General features: G+C 35.5%; 1 protein-coding gene across 1 annotated transcript; it reads right to left on the bottom strand.

Annotated features, from left to right (window-relative positions):
• Positions 1-1,289: 1,289 nt before the first annotated feature.
• Positions 1,290-16,365, bottom strand: LOC100894143 (phospholipase B1, membrane-associated). The gene is made up of 14 exons (XM_030999678.1): positions 16,148-16,365; positions 14,933-15,057; positions 13,160-13,226; positions 12,221-12,279; positions 11,036-11,103; positions 10,323-10,366; positions 9,635-9,743; positions 7,414-7,612; positions 6,588-6,676; positions 5,987-6,062; positions 4,846-4,950; positions 3,861-3,956; positions 2,956-3,024; positions 1,290-2,350 (listed from the first exon to the last, which is right to left on the bottom strand). The coding sequence occupies exons 1-14, from the start codon at positions 16,227-16,229 to the stop codon at positions 2,192-2,194; spliced, it is 1,347 nt and encodes a 448-aa protein (XP_030855538.1). The 5' UTR covers positions 16,230-16,365; the 3' UTR covers positions 1,290-2,191.
• Positions 16,366-21,748: the final 5,383 nt, after the last annotated feature.

Raw genomic sequence — 21,748 nt, forward strand, 5'->3', positions numbered from 1 at the left:
TATGACATGATTAATCATTCTTTCATGTTTCACTATACGTTAGACAGGGCCTAAATATAACTGAGTAGGCTAGAACACTCGTTTATTTTATATGAAGGGCAAAATTGATGTTTGTTTTGGACTTAGCCTAATTCAGCGTACTAATTACCAAACTATGAGCGCAAAACGCAAGCTATGTTTTCAAGATAAGACCTGCATATTTCGGTAGCGTAGAAAACAAAATATAATAATAATAATAATAATACATAACATTTATTAGGCGCTTAATACTGATGTTTCTAAGCGCACAGTGTTCTGATTAAGAGAAGACTATAACCCGTAAAATTAAATTAGAAGAAAAAGCAAAAATACAAAAGTAACATAGATAAGGTAAGAAAAACAGTGGCAATCAACTAAATAAAGACAAATATGGTGCGCACCTCCATTGACCGACGCACAACTGCAATTTACAATTTGAAAAGATAATATAAATTATGTGCAGTTACAAAGTACATGTTTAAAATGTTAATGTAATAGTAAGTAAAATTGGATCGTAACATATTAATGCTCCATTCCCCCCCCCCCCCAAAAAAAAAAAAAAAAAAAAAATCCTATCTATATCCCTCTATCCCTCTCTCTCTCTCTCTCTCTCTCCCTGTTCTGTCTGTCTGTCTCTTGTTTTCGTTTACTTGTTCATGGGTCCCTCCCTCTGTCTCTCTTTCTCTGTCTGTCTCTCTGTCTGTCTCTCTTTCTTTTATCTCTTCCCTGATTTCTAACAGTACTTCTTTCTGTGTCTCGTTCATGGTTTTTCCTTTCTATAACGTGTCCGGTCTTTCTTTTCTTTTTTTTTTTGTCTACATTGGTAAACAAAAAAAAAGGGGGGAAACAAAGAATCACTGACCTCAATGAGGATCATTGTGGGACGCGATGGGTATGTTGGGATGGATGATTGTAACGTGGCTCAGGAATATTATCCATTATGTTCCATGGTCTGATCTCCTATATCTTTATCTATTGTAATAAGTGCTTACATCGAAAAATTTGGCGATTTCCCGAGCGAAAAGAAAATCTATTGCGATAGTTTTTATTATATTATGTTACAACGTTCAAGTGGTATCGTATATGGATATAGCTTACATTATCGTTATGTCTAATCTCGCCAATGTCTCTTGACTTTAATTCGTGAAGGGACAGGAACGTGGCGACCCCCACCCCCTACTAGCGGACGTCTAACACTTGAGGCTCCACGTCACTGGTACATAGTCCACAGAGTACTAGTATTGCAAATAAAGGAACATATAAAATGAACATTTTTTCTTCTTCAGTTTAATTCTGCATGAATAGAAAACACTCAAATATAAACATTTATATTTATGTACATTTTTATGTAAGATTTTGTGATTAAGCATACTCTTCATCCTAATACTGTTGCTATCAAGACAGTAGCATCACGATCAGTTTATGAATTAGACTGATAAGCGTAGCTAGTTATTCAATCATTATTGTATATTATCCGTATACTTTTTTTCAGTGTATTCCGGATGCTTCATATTAAACGTAATGCCTCAATTTCCAGTGATGAAAATAACAATCATTCAATATCGCAAGAAGTATCAGGCTACGTTTGGCTTGTTAAGTGAAGAGTTTTGCCACCATTCTAGGATGTTATTATGCAACGCATTATCAATAATAATATTACCAAACCATGGTGTTTCTTTGTTTTCTTTTTAACTCTTTAACGGAAAAGTCCATATTCCTAAAAACTAGGACTCCTTTCACAACTTTAAACGTGTTAACTGTAGCTTCTAAGAATGTTTTGTAGAATTGAATTCTATCTCATTACCCAGAATGATGGATGCATTCAGATGATTTTGCCTTTCGTGCTTACTCAATAACCAACTATTATGCGTTCTATATTTAACTCAGTCCAGAAGTTATCTGGTTTATGAACAAATTAGTAATGCGGAAAGTGTAGTATTCTGACACCGTTCAATTTCCATAAAACTTAGATAATCCTCTAGTCAAAATGAATATAGTTGTTCTAACCTTATCCAAGTCTAGTAATTGAATAACATCAACATTTTTCCTATGTCAGATATGCTCAATGTCAAATCAAATGTGATTATTTAAGTAGCTCACATCAGCTACTGTAAGTTGTTATTTATACAATGTTTGTGAAACATGGTTTATAACAGTCGTGCAATTATTGATATCAGTGACGAGCAGCTAAAATTAGGGTTGCTAAGGCAACCGTTATCATGGATACCACTCCAGCATCCATCGTACGGGTTGATGCACTTGTCGTTGCAGGTTGTGTTGGTTCCCAAAACTCAGGTCTGCTATTCACATTGGTGTAGATATACTGGAATTCCTGGTAAAATAAATTTCATATAGGAAGAAAAAAGAATCGGGTTTAGAGGCAAAATTTGTCTTAGTTTACATTTAAAAAAGGTGAACGTCACTACTCTGCAGGTCTGTACCTTTTTCAGAAGCTTTATTGTATTATTTCCTTTTGAAAAGTTCAATGTGTTCTAAGACAAAATGTAGGCCTCCAAGACTGGGGTTGGTATCAACGCAAGGGCAAATAATTTTCCCAACACAATTACCACATACGAGAGTTCAAAGGCACTCTTATTTTTATTTTTGTCTGATTTAAAAAGAAAATACTTATTTTATGTTCGTTTGGTAAGATAGAGGAAGATGTTAAATACTGCATTTAAAAAGAATCTACCTCAAACAACTTGCGAAGCAATCGTGTGAATTGTTAAGTGAAACTAAGAGAGATTTATCTCTTTGTATGTCTATGTATTTCTGTGGACCTGTGTATTCACACTGTCCGTCGTAAACATGCACAGAGGAGAATGGATTTTTTTTGTTTTGAAAGGGAATCATTTTATAGATCAAGAGGGCTGTAGGTTTATTTAGAGATTTGGGATTCTGAAGATGTAATACGTAGTTCTTAATAGTTTCACATACCTGAGATGGACAAGTGAGGTCGATTTTATCTGGAGACCAAGAGGTAGCCTTTGCACCGACAGGTTCCATCTGTGTTTGGATATAATTAAAAAACAAATTAAATCAATTATATAAAATACATAGCACAATACGATAACCAAAAGCTAATTATCACCAACACATACGTTTAGCAACTTTGACAATATTGATTATCAAAATAAGTGAACCAAGCTGTCTGTAATAGCTAGATTTATACTGCGCACATAATCTATCCCAGGGGATGTCCGAAACCCCTACAAAGTATAATGTCAAAAACATAAAGTATTTACTTTACATTTGTCAAGATAAGCATAAAGTGTTTTCATTTTGTATTTATTTAATTGTATCTATTTACCACTTGGGGAATGGAAAGTCCTCATCAGCACGAGTGCTGTTTTTCATAGAGGTCCATTAGACTGTGTCTATCATATTCGTACCATAGATTATATTTAGTGGCGCCTTTACGATCATTAGTGTGACTGGCCTTGTTGGTTCTAAGTCATTAAATGTATGGGTATGGAAATGTCTTCTATCAATGCTCAGAGTTGAATAGAAAACTCATCAGTTTAAGGGGCAATACCACTTCTATTATGAATGTAACATAAGTTTGCAATATTGTAATGTTTCTCCTGACGCCATTGTAAGCTATACCACGAATTCTACTGGAATCCTGCGATATCCATCGGGTTTAATTCGAACCTGGCCGTGATATAGACGCATTGTGTTAAGAAACAAAACATCAATTTTACTTTTCCCACTATACAATGCCAACTGTTAATGTTGACCTGATATGATTGTGTCATATGTTGTGATTTTGTTTATGGTTATAATATTTGGAACGCGCTTACAGAGATATTGAGCGATTCGATATTAGTTTTCCGACTTACCATGTTTTTCCAAAGTTCAAGACCACCTTGGGCGTGGCCCTTGGCGCTGAGATGGAAGCAGTCTGGCGCAAAGTAGGAGAAATCAGGATCACCGCTCTAATAGGAAGTGGTGGGGAAACAAAACGAAAACAATTTGGTTATGGAAGCTTCGTATGCCCATAGAAACCTAGATATTAATCACATTTCCTTAATTACGATATTGCAATAAAACATGAAGCAAACTGTAAATGACGTATTGAAAAGGTGAAGTGAACATAATTAATGAACATCCATTATGAACAACATCATTTTAGAAAGACAATATAATTCTGTCGCCATCTTTTCTGTATTAAAGCGGGACTGCACTACTTGTAAGTATTGGCGTCCTCTATATAGCAAACAATGCCTAAGCGGTACCTGTTGGTCCCGCATGATCCCCTTTTTCTTATGTTTATTGAGAGCTGATTTGGTGAGATAACCACCTGTTAGTGACCAAGCTGGGAGGTCTAATCTCTCCTGGCCAAACTCGTGCAGACAGGCTTTAATATCATGTTTCCATGTAATTACGAATCGGAGATAAGTTATCATTTCTATTCGAATTGAATTGTATATTTATTCAAAATTAGATTTTAGGGCTACATACTATGTAGCCCTAAAATCTAATTTTCTTTAATTTTTACTTATACTGACTATTAGTCAGTATAAGTAAAAATTAAAGAAAATAGAAATTCGATTTATTTGGCCAGTGGAAAGCTTGGATACAATACTTATAATGGTACCGGTATACCATGCCCATGTTGGAGTTACCAAGTGGACAAAACCAACACGAGCACATAAAATGAAGGGGTTGGGGGGGGGGTATTTTACATTATCCGACAATCACACACTTTTCCATCTATTTCACTTATTCTTTTCTCCCCTCCCACATATTTTCTCCCATTTAATGATAGGGAGGGGCGTTTACACCCCTCCCCATAGCCCCTTATAGCTACACCCGTGATCTTACCTCTGTGAGGGGGACGACTGTGTCATGTAAGAAAGGCTGTAACACAACTGTAAAATCTTCCTTATCGTCATATTGCCCGTTCGTTATTGACTCTTCTAGCATGACCTAAAGAGGCAAATGAGAGAGAAAATCAATTTGTCATTATGGCGCCTAAAATTGCCCTTTGAAGTTTGAAATTTATTTGTTCCACGCTTATATTTAACAGAAATCAGATTGATACAAATTGTAGAGTAACAAAATAAAACGGGTACTTAACTGAAATGAAGGGTAATTGACGGTAAATAGCAAAGTGTTTCTAACGAAGTGTAGATGCAACATTCAGTATACGAATACTGTTAAATGTGAGGAGCCTAAATAATAGGCAAAGTGTGTACAATATCAGCCTCCTGTGAAGAGTTTTATCACAAAGTCTGATCATTACTCAGTAAAATTACGAAACAGTACAGTAGTTCCGAGTCTAGGATACGTACAAGGAGAACAATAATTGGTGTGCAATAATTTACGAGAATGAGAACATTTGCTTTTACATTATGTCACAAATGATATGCTTAATGCTATTATTTCCCACGGGCATGTATCAAATCCTTGTATTTGTGGCTTCGTCTTTTGCTCGTATACTGCTTAGCCCGGCCCGATCTTAAAAAACTTCTCGAAACTGTCGAAAACTTCTCGAAACTGTCGAAGATTAGCACCTTTGTTATAAGATTGAACCTTATACAAATTTTGTTAGAGTAGTCTACTTTTAACATGCCGTAAACAAATTAATGTAGTAAATGTTTATTCATACATGCGTTTATTTATTCGTTTATATTTACCCTTATTGCTCAGTGGCTGCCGGGCTCACGATCAATTGGGCAAAAAGAATTTCCGTTTCGGTTTAATAAAATTTGGAGTGGACTATTGGGCAATTATTATTATTTTTTATTATTATATATATATATATACATATATATATATAAAATTAAAATCATACAGGTAAATGAAAATGTTCAATTAAGAAATAACAATACTGATTATTAGATTATCAAAATAACTAAGAAACAATATCACTGAATACTGGAGACGTAGAATATAAAACAAAATGAATTCTCTAATTAAAGTTTAAAAATGATGACTAAATTGGTTTTAATATTTTACTCACTTGATACACTTTGGTGAGATTATCAAAGTTGGCTCGCTCATCGGGGGTTAAAAACAATGCACATGAACAGAACGCCCTACAGCAAACAGAGGAAATGGGTGAAGTTATCACGTTTTAGAGATATAATCCTATTTCTACCAAGAGTTTGTTCGAAAGGATGCTAACAAAACGCGACTTTTTTTTATTTTGTACCTTGATAACAGGCTGATTAAACCTGTATTTGCATCCTTTCATGGTAAATTTTCGAGTGCCCCTTGTACTCCTTTGATTCAATATCAAGAAATTATTCATTAAAAACACTGAGTATTTAAGGTAGACAATGAAAGTTTAGATATGCCATATCTGAACAATCTGAACCCCATCCAATTCAAAATTTCCGTCGTCGATCGATTCTCGTATTGTCGCTAAATAAATCATGATTTTTGGTTGATCTTTTTTCTTCAGAACCCCTGTAAGTATATTCATTTGAGGACATCTTTGTTTACTGCATTCGGGAAAAATTTTGGCAATATCGTGGGCATTTTTTTTCTGATTACCACCCCGTACAAAGTTGATTAGAGACGCCCCTTTTTATGATATCAATTTAGTAATATGAACTTACCATTGGAATATATCACATATTGGGCCCCTCAATTTCTCAACTTCAGAAACTCGAATCGTACCTATGACATTGACTATTGTGCGGGGCATCTGTAATGACAAGAACAATTTTGATCGACGAAATTAAGCAACGTAAATAATCTAGTACATTATTGTAATTTTTGGTTTTAGCGCCCCTTGATCATCGATATCATCATCATCATTTGTATTATTACAAGTCAAAATAAATTTAACGTAATCTGTCAAAAGAATGTTTTTATTAATAAATAGGGACTCAGTTTACGAAAAAGGTAGCAAACCCCATATCAAGTTTTACTTTTGTTATTATCATTATCATTAATATTACAAGTCGAAACCAATTCTCGAAAAGGGAAGCAACCTTCCATAGAAAATTTACCTGAGCTATAATAGCAAATAAATTTGAGGAACAGATGTTTGGAAGTTTCACGAAATCATACAATGATAACAGGAGTCATGCAATTTGGAAACAAGCCCAAAAGAGAGAGAGAGAGAGAGAGAGAGAATCAAGATTAATATCAAGTGAAGTCAGATCCAGGTTGTTTTTTGAGATAGTCATCATGTTTCAAATAAGTCACAAAGCAGCAAAGTTTAATGGAATAATAAACACGCGTTTTTACAGCGTTTTATACAAAAGTATCATATTCCTTGACCATATTTATGTCCAGGATTTGTGAAAAACGCTTTAACAAGCACTATACATTTTGTAAATTAAAAAAAATATCACTTTGTTCATTAATAACGGTAACATTTAGATTATTTTTCTACATCAACGAATGAAAACAAATGTCAAAAATTGATGTCCGCACCTGATCATGAAGAATCATGAGGGCTTCATGGATATGCTTGACGTAGTTTTCTGGGGAGTAGTATTCGTTGTTCTTGCACCAGTCACAGAGATCGTTGCCTCCTATGAAGAGGGTAACGATCTTCCAGTCATTCTCGTAGTCGATCTCCGGATCAGCCTTCATCTTTGCCACCAACCAGTCCGCCTGATGAGGCATGTCGCTGTGTGTGTTGAGTAGATGAAAAAACAATAACATTTATTCTCGGGTCCGAAATACCCGCTCATCATCATCCATCTGGCTCACTCGGTGTCTCTCTAAGAAACGTGCTGGTGAATTGTCTTTTCCATCGGTTGCTGCAAAACTGTGGAACCAACTACCTACTGCTGTGCAGACGGCCTCATCTGTTGACCAGTTCAAGAAACTACTCAAGTCACATCTATTCTGCTAGTAATTACTTTATCACCAGTCTACATATACTTTTCTGATCTCTAGCTGAGAAGTGTCTAACTTTTGTTTTTAAGTGGCCCAAACATTGTGCAGCGCATGTGCAGCGCTTTGTAACTGCAATGAAAAGGCGCTATATCAAATATCTTTTGGATTGGATTGGATGGATAACAAAATAATCATTATTTTGCTTATTAAATTATTTTGAGTCGGTCTCCGGATCGGATTCTACAACACTAACCACTGGGCTTGGTGTGACATGTAAGCGTTCATGTATTCAGAACAGAATTGAAATGTTATTATTTGAATACAATATTGTCATTCCTGATTCCTGACTATTCTTGTCTCCAAGCTGTATACTTTTGTTGATTACAATGAGTAAATAACGTTATGACCATGCCAACTACGTTTATAATACGCTCATATCGAGAACAAACTATATTTTTTAATATTGTTTCAAAAGCTGCAGATATAATATTCCCTTCCCTTTCCCTTGTCTTTTGTAGTTAGTTGACAGTGAGTATCGGTTCATGTATCCCTGTATTCTCCCTTTCCCTGTTTTAGCGTGTATTTGTATTTTATAAACTATACTTTAGTTAATTATGTCATTTGTAGTTTAAGGAGCCTATCTACAACAAGCTCTGCTTTTCCATAGGCCCGCCACTATATTTCTTAAGTTCAACTCAATGGACAATTTTATGAATAGTGTGTACCGGTATTGTATGTACATTATATATTATAATCATTTTCAATATGTTATTACACTCTTTGTAAAATGAGATATTGTGGAAACCAATAAACAATCTATTTATCTATGTCACTGTGTTTGAAAGGTGTGAAAGAATTAAAAATGAGTCTTTTTGATAAAAAAATTATCGGATTTTTACATATTAAAGCATTAAGCATTTTGAGTCGATCTCCGGATCGGCTTTTATCTTCTTCACGAATCACCAGGCTTGGTGAAACATGTCGCTGCGTTAGAAAAGTGAGAAAAGAAAAGTAACTATTCGGATTTCTTGAAGTATTCTATGTAAGTAATACAGCCTTGAAGAATTTTTATTTGGTCAATAACCTGGTGGTTTTTTTCGTCAAGACTAATCAAATTGCCCCCATGCGAGTCGATGTGCTCTAAATATGAAAACATATATTAGCCAATCGCAAGAATCGTTCCAAAACAATTATTCAAGTAGGACATGTTTTTTCTTCTTCAAGATATGGTTGCGCTTGGATGTTAATGAATTGACCTATTTTTCTATACTTCTACATGTAAAAGTCGAGTGTTATATTCCAATATTTTGATATAGCCAGTGTTGAGTCATACTGGTAGTAATAACCAAAAATTGATAAATTGATTTTCTACTGCTTTAGGAAACGGAATTATAAAGATGTTATGTATTGCTCCTTGCAATGAGTTTTTGCTCGCAAGAATTACAAAAAATTAGGAAATATTAAATGATTTTTTTTTTTTTAATTCAAGACCTTTGACGAAATCTCTTTCTTTCAGAAGCTTAATGAGATATTGTGTGTATTCTGTGTCAAAATGCAAGCGATACCAGCAGTGTAAGAACTATATTTATTTAATGATTACAGGACCTTGAGAAAATGTGAGATTGGATGTACAGATATGATGTCCAGGGTCCCATTTCACCAAACTTGTCATCAGTGACAAATTATAATTTTGGGTTATAAGCTACTGAAATCCTTGCTTACGATCGGTCATCAGCAGATTTGTCACTGATTTTTGTCATTTGTCATTGAAAAAAGGTTTTGTGAAATGGGGCCCAGATGTATAACTTACGCAGCTATATCTCCGGGGTGACCAACATTCAAGCTCGCATCCTTAGTGTCCCACATTCCTGTATTCACGCCATAACCTTTGAGGTCAGGATTGTACTTCCGCAAAATATCTAGGATTATATACGGATATAAAAGCCATATGAAATGAGTATTATCGTAAATAGATATTATGGTAAAATTTATTAATAACAGTCAAATAAATGATAACAGTTTTGAAATAATATTTACATTCATTTACATGCATGATCATGAACATCGAGGTAATAAAACGATTCTTTAGAGTGTTTTATAATCTGGAGACGTATAGGTAAACTCCACCAATCTCAATTGAATATGGAGCAATTTAAAAACAACTAAATGAAAACAAAGAAAGTAAACACCTGCATCTGTCATTCATACAAGATGTCCACCCTAAGGGAAATGTGATTGCTGAGAAATGTTTCTAGAATATAATGTTTTGTTTTTGTGTAGTTATTATTCAAACTTTTGTAAAAACATTTTAGTATATGAATTGATTTTAAATGATTGGCGTTTTCATTTAATTCTATTTCTTGATGACCCTGACGATCAAAATGTATTCCATCCACAAATCAAAATATTTTGATTAACGAATAGATTGTCATCTCCATCATCTGACCAATTTTACACAAAAACAAATCGTCTGTCAAAACAAAGTGGACTATACTTACTGGCAAGAGTTGGGTTCGTTTCAAAACTTTCATCTCCTCCATGGCTGAAATTATGAAACAAATTAAAACATTGTACTTCACGTAGTATGAAGTTTGGGGAAGAATCACAGGAATTGATTTTTGTCCGGCGAGGTTCTATTTCGCAATTATTACAAGAGCAATACGTGGTCGTTAATGCACCAATACAAATATTTGACAGTGACTATACTGAATATGATAAGGAGCTCGTTGGATTTCGAGGAAAAGAAGAACTTCAGATTTTACATAAATAACAATAGAAAAAGAACTGAACTAAAAAAAGAGTTTCTGCCCAACTTTCAATACTAGATGATTATATGTGAAATGAATACATGTGAAGAAATGCCGCTCTTTTGAATTTTCAAATGAATACAAAAAGGAGCACTCTAAACTATTTTCTGAAACTATACACGAATACAGAATATTTACACATTTTTCCACTTAATCGATTTTCACCCTGACGGAAAAGACATCTACCATTAAATTCCACCATCAAAGTATTATCAACGCCCTATTTTATTTCTAAGGATAGCCACGAATAAAAACATACTAAAGCTTTTCGTCTTGAAGTCTTTAGAGTAAATGGCCATTCTGAACAAAAATACGACATCTCACAATATGAGCGCTAACTAAGGAACAAAGCATGCAAACAAATGTTTTTTTATCTTGTCTTCAAAAGATAAAATTACAAGTACCTGAATGTTAGGCCTCTATACATATAGAGAAGTTCTGGGAGAAAGCATGCTCCAGCTCCGTTTGCTGCCTATTACAACATTACGAGAAGAAAAAAATGTAGTAAGTGGGTGGTTGACGGTGAGTGTTTAGAATGTCGGTCACCATATGATTTGCTTTGATATTTCTAAAGTCGTTCTTTGTTGGAGATTTTATGATGACATTTGATGCACATAATTTCTACAGGTCTTTTAAAGTCCATTTTTGACTAATGTATGTTAATAGTTATCTGTCAAGTGTGTTCCATAAACCCATTTTTTGGCATTCGATTTCCTTTTTGTTCTTCAATTTTGTATATCTTATAAAAACTGCCCACAAAGATTTCTTAACATGCTATTCAATCACTGCCGCTTTCTTATGTTGCAGCCTCTACATCGTTAGGTCAAACGGGTAAAGAAAATCATATGAAAATCTTACGATGAAGTATATCCTGCTTTTTTTTTTTCATGTCCACCCTGCATTTTAGCCATGCGCGTGCTGTATTATGTTCAGCACTTGATAGGAAATAATTACGATGTACATTTACAATTGTGTAAGTGATTAGCAAATTTTAAAGTGTTAAGCCTGTATAGCCACAAAAGTCATGTATCATTATCACGGTCATTTGATTCAGTATTGCTAAATCCGCACATGTTAGTGCACACACTTCGCTCCCTGAGGAGTATTTTGACCAGGAGCCATACATGTGCACGCATGCAAATTCATCTGCATTCTAACGGGTAGCCATGTAACACTTGGATGGAGAGTGGCAAATGTAGATAAAAGCCTTGCCCCAAAACCACCCGACTATGACACACCGACGACACCTATATACCTCTTTATGTTATGAACACAATATCTTATAAAGACACTTTCGTTATAAGCGGAAAGTAGAGTCGCTTTACGTTGGTGCCTTCATTAAGACAAGGGTTAGGCTATTGGTCAGTCCGATGCCTATTCTGTCCGTTCGTGTAAGAGATATGATTTGTCAATGTACGTAAATAACGTTGTGAAGACAAGGGTTAGGCTATTGGTCAGTCCGATGCCTATTCTGTCCGTTCGTGTAAGAAATATTATTTGACAATGTACGTAAATAACGTTATGAATTTTTATTTAAAACCACCTAATTTCAAAGTAATAACACTTTGGACAAATGTGCTTCTACTTACCGTTAATGAGTCGCCCATGGCACCAATGGCTTTGATGTCTCCTGGACGAAGTCTATGAGCTAGAAAATAAAAATCGAAAAAGCAAATTCAGAGGGAACTCCAAAGGCTCGTCCAGATACGACGCGGTAAACCGCAGCGATTTTGTATATGTTGAATAGCAACTGCGCGCAACAAAGGTCCTACGCGCCTTCACGTAGCTCTGCATTATACTGATGCAGAAATGTGAATCGTATTACATTTCACATCATTAAAATATTTAAAAAAACCCGGTTTTGCCGCGTCATTTCTAAACAAACCTTTAGAAAAAGAACATATGATTGAAGTAAATACATGATACATTTGTTTTTATTTATATCGATAAATCTTTACGATAACTTAACCCTAACGCTAAAACCTAACCCTAACGAAAAAACCTAACCCCGATGTTATCCTTGGCTCAATGTATAAACGTTCCTTGAAAATTTGCGCATTGAAACACTCATCAAAATGCGGCTTCCATATACAACCGGCATCAAATTAATCAAAGTGACATCATAATCTCAATAAGACGTACAAAAATAAACTGTAATAATATACATTCACAATCTCTGAAAATAATTGATACTGATTTCGAAGGGGAGTTTTTGATAGAATTGCTGAGAGCAAAAAAACAATATTTACCATGAGGGTAATTTTGTAACTACCCAACTTTGAGCATTTTTTTAAAACCCAACTTGGTTAATATTTTGCATTCTTTGATTAAGTAATTATTCTATATTTTGGACAACGTATTACTAAATTTTGATAAAACAAATGCCCTTAAATGCCCTTGAATGCCCTTTATGGTACACAATTCACCTAATGCTGGACAATTTTAACCAATATTTTAAAAGAGTGAAGGGCATTAACACATATCATCTTACATAGGGCCAACAGAATGAGAGCGAGAATTCTTATTACCTGATGTTGGTATCTCATCAGAAGGAGGGAGGTCCTCGCAAGGAAATGTGAGTTCTTTTCCAAGAGGCTAAACTCATATAGAGATAACAATCAAGTGATCGGAAAGGGTAGAAAGGTTTAGAGATAGTGAGAAGGAGAGGGTGAGAGAGGTATATTGGATAAGAAATAGAATGGAATGAATGTCAAGACAACAAATGAAGATTATTTTTTTAAAGATCGAGAAATCTTTGCAGGTGAGGAATAATAATGGAGTCATACATAGCTATGTGAAATAGTGTCTCTACCGAGTTCATCTTGCTTTTGATAAAGACGTTTGTTTATATTGATGCCTATAAACCTAGTTCATTGATAAAAGCTTATCCCCCAAAACGTATAAATTTACAACAATGTACAACATTGAATATAATTTTAAAAGTAGATAAACAGCAGTTTATTGTTGAACTGTAATGACCAAGTCCAAACCTATATTAGGTAAGGCATATTTTAGCTACGAGATAGATTTGTTTTTTTTGTAATAGTTGATCAGTATTATCTTATCTCTTAATGACAGCTTGAACCTTGGTCGAAGGGTTATCTAATTAAAGATTTTTCCCTTTGAAGTATTATCAAACATAGACGCCTCTTGACCAAATACACGTATCTCAAGGAGCTATACTTGAAGTGAGAACTTTGTGTCCCTCGTAGAACTGGATGACACGGCGCCGAGCAACGATCAACAAACTTTGTATGCATCATAATCCAACGTGCATAATCACAGGTTATGACATTTAATTTAAAGTTCCCTGATTGAGGTTACCTGGCTTAATTGACAGTCATTTGAATATTGAAATCGTTTTTTTGTAGAGAATTTGTTGACCTTCCGATCGCATTGAGGTCAGACCACTCGCAAGACACTCCCCGATCTAAAGCCGATTTGGCCTCTCTCGTACTGAAAGATGGTTCGACGATTTGTTGTCTCATATCGGAAAATGGTTCAATGGTTTATTTCTCGTACTGAAAGTTGATTTGAAGGACTGCAATACCTCACAATCAGGAAGATTTATTTCTAATTATGTTCAAATTTTCATATATGTCATGAAAATTCAATTTGTACCAAAATCAGACCGCATCAAGACTATGTAGTATGTGGTGAGCTATAAACAGTGTTATTATTGGGTCCACGTATATGGGTGCACTGGCATCCTGGATAGGGGTGGCGCCGATCCTAGATACTAGTCCGCCCCTGTGGGGTTGACACTTAGCATTTCATAAATAAGTGACTGATTCCAACCTCTTGAACCTGGATTCAAGATAGTATGCTTTTATGAAAATTGGACATAGGTTTTATCATTATAATTGATTTCATTTACATATTTACTTATATGTTCATTTGTTTACCTGTATGTGTATTTATTTGTAATTCCATTTATATAAAGGAAAGCATCGTCAGTTACAAAAATGCTATCTAAAGAGCCATGTATAGGCCTTTACTATCAATATATGTGCAAGATATAACCAAAAAAAATTCCTTGTTATATGGTTTAATTTAGTTTATTTTTTTATCAAAAAAAAATCATTTAAGAATGTAGAGAAATTTTAAACAATTGCAAAAATTTAAAAGAACATAATCACAACTACTTTTGCAAAATTAACCCATTGAGGTTCAATACCTTGTTGTATATCCTTTATAAATCATTTTGGGATTACGTAAGGAGTCAAAAAGTAGTTGCGATCGTGTCAAGAAGAAAAAAAGAAAAAAGAACAGAAACTAGGAACAATAAACAACAAACATACCGGGAGATCTAGTGGACGTTCCTCGTAGCATTCGAAGCCAGGAAGCAGTTCTAGAGTCTCATTCCAATCGACCATGATCTCCAAATCAGAGACGAGTTTGGAATATGCCTGCATGAATTTATTATCTGATAGATGGAAAGGATGATTGAGTTTGAGTTTGAGTTTGAGTTCATTGATTTCACATTTCACATGCAAAAATAATACAGATAACAAAATATACATAAAAGACATATTGTTTCATCATTTAAAAAATATATATATATATATTAATTGACAAGGTAATAATCACATTTTGTTGACAACTACTATCATTTAAAGGAAACCCAGACAAGAGTACAAACTGTGAAATGTGCAGGAACCTATATAGAAAAGTAGCGCTTGTAAAGAATAGGTTCCTGGGAGACTTGAAAATTGATCAAGAGTGCGTGACGAAAAATGGACTAAGAGCTTCCAAAGGACTTTAGATACATAATTACACGGGCAATACTAGCGCTCGTTGTATTCAAATATTAAAATCCTATCGGGTTACCACTTGCTACACCTGGATTGAGAGTGGCAGAACTGATGTATGTGAGCGCTATACAAGAACCCACTATTATTATTATTATTATATTAATGTACTGCGAAAGGACGTTGGTGCCATGGTAGGGAATTAAACCCCTTACCATGTGATCTACAGTCTTGTGATTTATCCACTAGACCATAACACTTCCACCTTCATACATGTATAAGCTTAAATATGTTGTAATCCCAAGCAAAGAGATGGTTTATCAAAATATCAACCCAAACACCAGAATTGTTTCAAGTTTTGGACAATGACGTACATGACAAGTATATTAAAATAAATCAAGATTTGTGTGAAGAAAAAAAATCATTGATTAAATGCAAAACGAGTCGTACATATACTTTGCTTACATTTACATCGTATCACTAACAATAATTTAGGTCACGTATTGTGTAGATTCTTGTAACTATTAATACCCCGAAAAGAAAGCAATATAAAAAGATCCAAAACAGAGTCAGGTTGTACAAATAAATAACTATCAAACATACGTAAATTCTCTATCAAACCAATTTATAGCCATTATTGAAAAACTAATTATGTCCCATTAGCCTCTCACTGACATTTGAAAGGTTGCTTATGAAATTCTTTTCAAAGTGCGAACAGGCCCACATTTAATAAAAATCGTAAATACTTAAGTTCGAACGTCTCACCTGCGTACACATTGAAATTGCTGAGTTGAAGATGCGCCAAGGCTGTCAAAATAGCAGCGAAAGTGGTCACTATCCTCGCCATATTTTCCCTCTTTTTTGATAACCTATGACTTAGCTGCCGGAATATGAGTGAAATAACATTTAGGTGTGACTTTTGTACACTTTAAACCTTACCATATTGCATTGGTACTTTAGTAGTATGTTATCGCTGATTTTGTTATCTAATTTAGCAATCGTATTCGATATCATACGACAAATACGTTGGCCACTTGTAGCTGTTGTCGTATTTGTATTACCGGTCATTAGAAGATTAACAGAACGCGAGCTGATATAACTAACAAAATTAGATTGATTTGAACTGTTGTGGGCACTATTAATCCAGTCCACAAACAATACCTCATTAAATCTTGGTACAGCATAGACAGAGACCCTACATTTGAACTATCAAAATAAGAATGACAAATAATTTTATGTCTGATCTATTATGGATTGTCAAGAAATCAAATATCGGACTCTAGAATTTGAATTTTGATAAAAATAACGGTAAATAATAGTTTAATATGTTATTTTATCTGTCTACTAATATACGGTCTGAAAGTAAGCAACCAGGGGACCGATGGCTTTAAGTCCTCTCCAAAAGAGTTGGTAATGAGGATTAATGCAGTACCAATTGATACTAGCGAATTCTCTTGGTTTTGAACCCGGCTCCTCCTAGTTACGAAACCATTGCTCTACCACTAAGCCATCATTCTCGCCTCATACAGCAGCATAGTACGATTATCATTTTAAGTTGATCGTTAGAACGTCCTTACCCTTTATACAACAAGGGTAATTAGGAAGTTATGCTTAGCGGATAAGTGCCACAAAAAACGTAAACAGGCATAGATTCACACGCGAAGACAATCAGCTCGAATTCTGGGCACCGTTTCACGAAACCGTCAGAATAAAAGTTCACCGACATCCATTTGAAACGAGTGTTAAATTAAACAAACGTGTTTTAACGGGTTATCGGCAAACTCGTAATTATGGCCGTTTCGTGAATTGCTGCTCAGGGGACAGAATCTATATCTTTTGTGATTTGAGGTGTAATGTATCAAATGTATATATGAGTCGGACACCTGTCAGGATCTAGTGAAATATAGGCTTATTTGTGTACATTACAATATATTTAAGCAACTCTAGTATGTTTTACCCTTGAAAAAAATGGTGTTCTCCTGCGGATTTCCCCTATTTTTTATTAACGTTTAAAATTATAATGTTAGAACAAAGTTGATTCAGAAGTGTTAGTGTTAGATCAGAAACATTTCCATCCATGAAATTGTCATAATGTAGTTGATCGGCATTTATATATTTCATAGAAACTGAAGATTATTTCTAATAAACCAGGTATCCATTATTTCTCTAAAATGCAGACGTTGTAGGGCCAACTTTAAGGAATGAGTTATTTTCTCTTAACTTTGGATGCACACAAATAAATGGATATCATGAAATCTATTCCCAACTCCTTAGACTTTTACCTACATAACACATCACCTTTAATTTATGCCCTGCTTTATCATAAAAGAGGTTATTTCAGATCTTCTGTTATTTAATTTTATGTGTTATATCTTGAAAAATCAATGAATCTCCCCTAGAAATGAAGTTTGAACTTATCTCATACGATTAAAGATGTCATTTTATGAAGTTGTGGCTATAGTGAGTTTGGTTTTATTTTTGTATTTTATATCTTGAAAATTAAGTGGATCACCCTCATAGGCGCCGAAAGAGTTGGCGCCGAAAGAGTTGCCCCCCCCCCCCCCAGTCAAAAAAGTGGGGGGGGGGGAAACGCATTTTTGCCCCCTAAATGCCCCCCCCCCTCTCCAAAGGAAAAAAAAGCAGTAAAGGAATAAACATGGTTTGTATTTTTAACCCAAAAGAACATAACAATAATAAAAACCTGAAAAGGAAAGTTCACAGGAATTAAATTTCATAAATATTGCGCATGCCACCTATACGGTATTTATCAATGGAGGTCTTTACGCGCATATTGTGGACATATTGTGCGAGAATGGGAAAGCGTGTCTTTTTTTTGTTGTTATAGGGGTGAGAAGACATGAGCCCCTGAACGCTGGCGTACTGATGGGGGGGGGGGGTATTTTGTATTCGATACCAGTGATTTACAAATGTTGCTGTTATGACATGATTTTCCGGTATTATTTCTCCATTTTGGGGTAAGTCATACCTTTTTATACGTTTGTTGGAAAATGAGAAATTCCCAAATTACAGTCAGGCGAAAAATACGCTTATTTAGAAGCCTTTATGTCATGGTCAGCAAAGTGGCTGGGCTCGAGCCCCCCCCCCCCCCTTCCCTCACTTTTTGAAAAATTATGTTAAAGAGTAAAAGAAAGAAAGACGGAGAGAAAAATAAGTGACCTGCCAATGTCACAAATAAGGTGTAAAAAATGCTAACTGACCGTAATTAAATGCTTAAAACCCCAGAGCTTACGGGTGCTCCACCCCGGACCCCACCAAGGGCCCTAAGGTGGTCCCCTGGATGCTCATCTGACCGTTATTAAATACCTAAAACCCCTGAGCTTCCGGGCGCTCTGCCCCCTGGACCCCACCAAGGGCTCTAAGGCGGGCCCCTGGATGCTCATAATTATGACCGTAATTAAATACCTAAAACCCCTGAGCTTCCGGGGGCTCTGCCCCCTGGACCCCACCAAGGGCCCTACAAGGTTAGCCCCTGGATGCTCATCTGACCATAATCAAATACCTAAAACCCCTAAGCTTTCGGGGGCTCTGCCCCCTGAAAGCCAACCGAGGGCCTTAAGGCGGCCCCTGGATGCTCATCTGACCATAGTTAAATATTAAAACCTCTGATCTTCTGGGGGCTCCCCCCTCCCTGGAACACGTCAATGGCCTAAAGAGGGGTCCCTGGATGCTCATCTAACTGTAATTAAATACCTAAAACCCCTGAGCTTCTAGGGGCTCAGCCCCTTGACCCCTGCCGAGGCTCATGCCCTAGACCCCACGCCAATTTACGCTCTACCTGATCGTTAATACTCTACTTTGAAAAACGTACCGCGGGACCTGCATGTAACGTGTAAGACCCCACCCCTCCCGAACATTTTTTCTCATTACGTCACTGCCTCTGAAAGGTGAGCCCCCTGGAATGTTTGCCCCTCCCCCCCCCCCAATCCCAAACTGCTTCCGGCGCGCCTGATCACCCTTTAGAAAGAAAGTTTTAACGTATCTCATACGGGTGAAGGAAACCATTTATGTAGGCTTTATTGGATACTGACTTTCACACAAGGTATCTCATTAGACGGGTTTGTAAACGGGCTCATTTTATTGTGCAATTGTCATAATTTATATACAATAAATTTCACGTTATGTGTAGTTTACGCATCTCAAATTTCGTTTCATTTCATCTAAAGAACTTGGTTGCAGGGAACTTTTACTTGAATTTAAAAGGCCTGATATTGAATGAAAAGGTCCTATTCAAACATCTGAATAAAAGGTAGAAGCTACCATTGATGTTATCTCAATTGAAGATGTTTTGTATCACGAAAAGTATTGATCGTCATAAAACGAGTTTGTATGCGGCTACACTTTATTGTGAAATCGTCATTATTTTATACCATTACTTTCCCGCTCTGTGTTTTTAGTGCATCTCGTATTTCGTCTCATCTGAAAACATGTAGAAGCTACCATTGATGTTATCTCAATTGAAGATGTTTTGTATCCCGCAAAGTATTGATCATCATTAAAAGAGTTTGTATGCGGCTACCCTTTATTGTGAAATCATCATTATTTTATACCATAACTTTCCCGTTCTGTGTTTTTTGCGCATCTCGTATTTCGTCTCATCTGAATAAAGGTAGTAGCTACCATTGATGTGATCTCAATTGAAGATGTTTTGTATCACGAAAAGTATTGATCGTCATAAAACGAGTTTGTATGCGGCTACACTTTATTGTGAAATCGTCATTATTTTATACCATTACTTTCCCGCTCTGTGTTTTTAGCGCATCTCGTATTTCGTTTTGTCATTATTTTATACCATAACTGTCACGTTCTGTGTGTTTTGCGCATCTCGTATTTTGTCTCTTCTGAATAAAAGGTAGAAGCTACCATTGGTGTGATCTCAATTGAAGATGTTTTGTATCACGAAAAGTATTGATCGTCATAAAACGAGTTTTTATGCGGATACACGTTATTGTGAAATTGTCATTATTTTATACCATAATAGTCACGTTCTGTGTGTTTTGCGCATCTCGTATTTTGTCTCTTCTGAATAAAAGGTAGAAGCTACCATTGATGTGATCTCAATTGAAGATGTTTTGTATCATGAAAAGTATTGATCATCATAAAACGAGTTTTTATGCGGTTACACGTTATCGTGAGATTGTCATTATTTTATACCATAACAGTCACGTTCTGTGTGTTTTGCGCATCTCGTATTTTGTCTCTTCTGAATAAAAGGTAGAAGCTACCATTGATGTGATCTCAATTGAAGATGTTTTGTATCATGAAAAGTATTGATCATCATAAAACGAGTTTTTATGCGGATTCACGTTATTGTACAATTGTCAATATTATATACCATAACTGTCACGTTCTGTGTTTTTTTTGCGCATCTCGTATTCCGTCTAATTTCATTAAAAGAGGAAAACTTGGTCACTGCTAGTGCTCAAGTTTCCAAGGAAGTTTCCCCGGAAATCAGAAGACCTTTATGCACTAGAGAGTCACCATTAAACATCTGAAAAGGGTAAAAGTTACAATAGCTATGACCAAAATCTAAGTGGTTTCGTGTTAAGAAAAAGCGAGATACTGGTTTTTGATAGATGGCATGACAGGGTATATAAGGGCGTACGAACTAATGCAGGCTTTAAGTTACGGCAATGCCATGCAACCTCTCACAAGCTTGATCGACTTTCAAAAATATTCAGTAGATCTTTCAGCTGACTTTACGGAAACGCAGACGTTGGAATTGTATACGGTGAGATTTTTTCTTCAGTTTTAGATTAACTTTCCAACAAATATTGACACTGTTTTTAGTGCAGATACGAAGTGTTTGCAATATGAAAGTAGTTATTCTAGTATTACAATCGACTTACAAAGACAAAATAGATTTAAAACAGGTGATCCTGCATCCATTTTACAATTGGGTAGATTTTGTCCAGATGTTAAAAGATATGTTTCGTTGACAAGTGCCTATAACTTTACGTTACTATTGATAAGAGCTTGGTATTTCATTTCGTCGGGAAATGTAATTTAGCCGTACTTAAACACATGACACTAACTGAGAAACTTTTTTTTAACGATTGTTACAAAAAGAATATTTGTCACTCAATTTTAGATCAAATTATTACCAGAAACTTCAATTTGTTCAACTCGATTTATGAGTATCAATGATTCCAATGCAATACTTAGAAGTAAGTTTACTTTATCTCGATCCTCGCATAGCTTTGTCTGATATTTACACGCTAGCTTCAGGACCAATTAAACCCTCCACTGAATATGCTTAAAGGATAGATGGCGTTATTACGTTTCCATTTTAGAGGAGTATCAACCCACACTTACCTTTTCTTCGTGTCTCGTCGTTTATTCCTCTCA

The sequence above is a fragment of the Strongylocentrotus purpuratus genome, unplaced genomic scaffold (genome assembly GCF_000002235.5).
Source record: "Strongylocentrotus purpuratus isolate Spur 01 unplaced genomic scaffold, Spur_5.0 spur5_scaffold_5, whole genome shotgun sequence".
Lineage (NCBI taxonomy): Eukaryota > Metazoa > Echinodermata > Echinoidea > Camarodonta > Strongylocentrotidae > Strongylocentrotus > Strongylocentrotus purpuratus.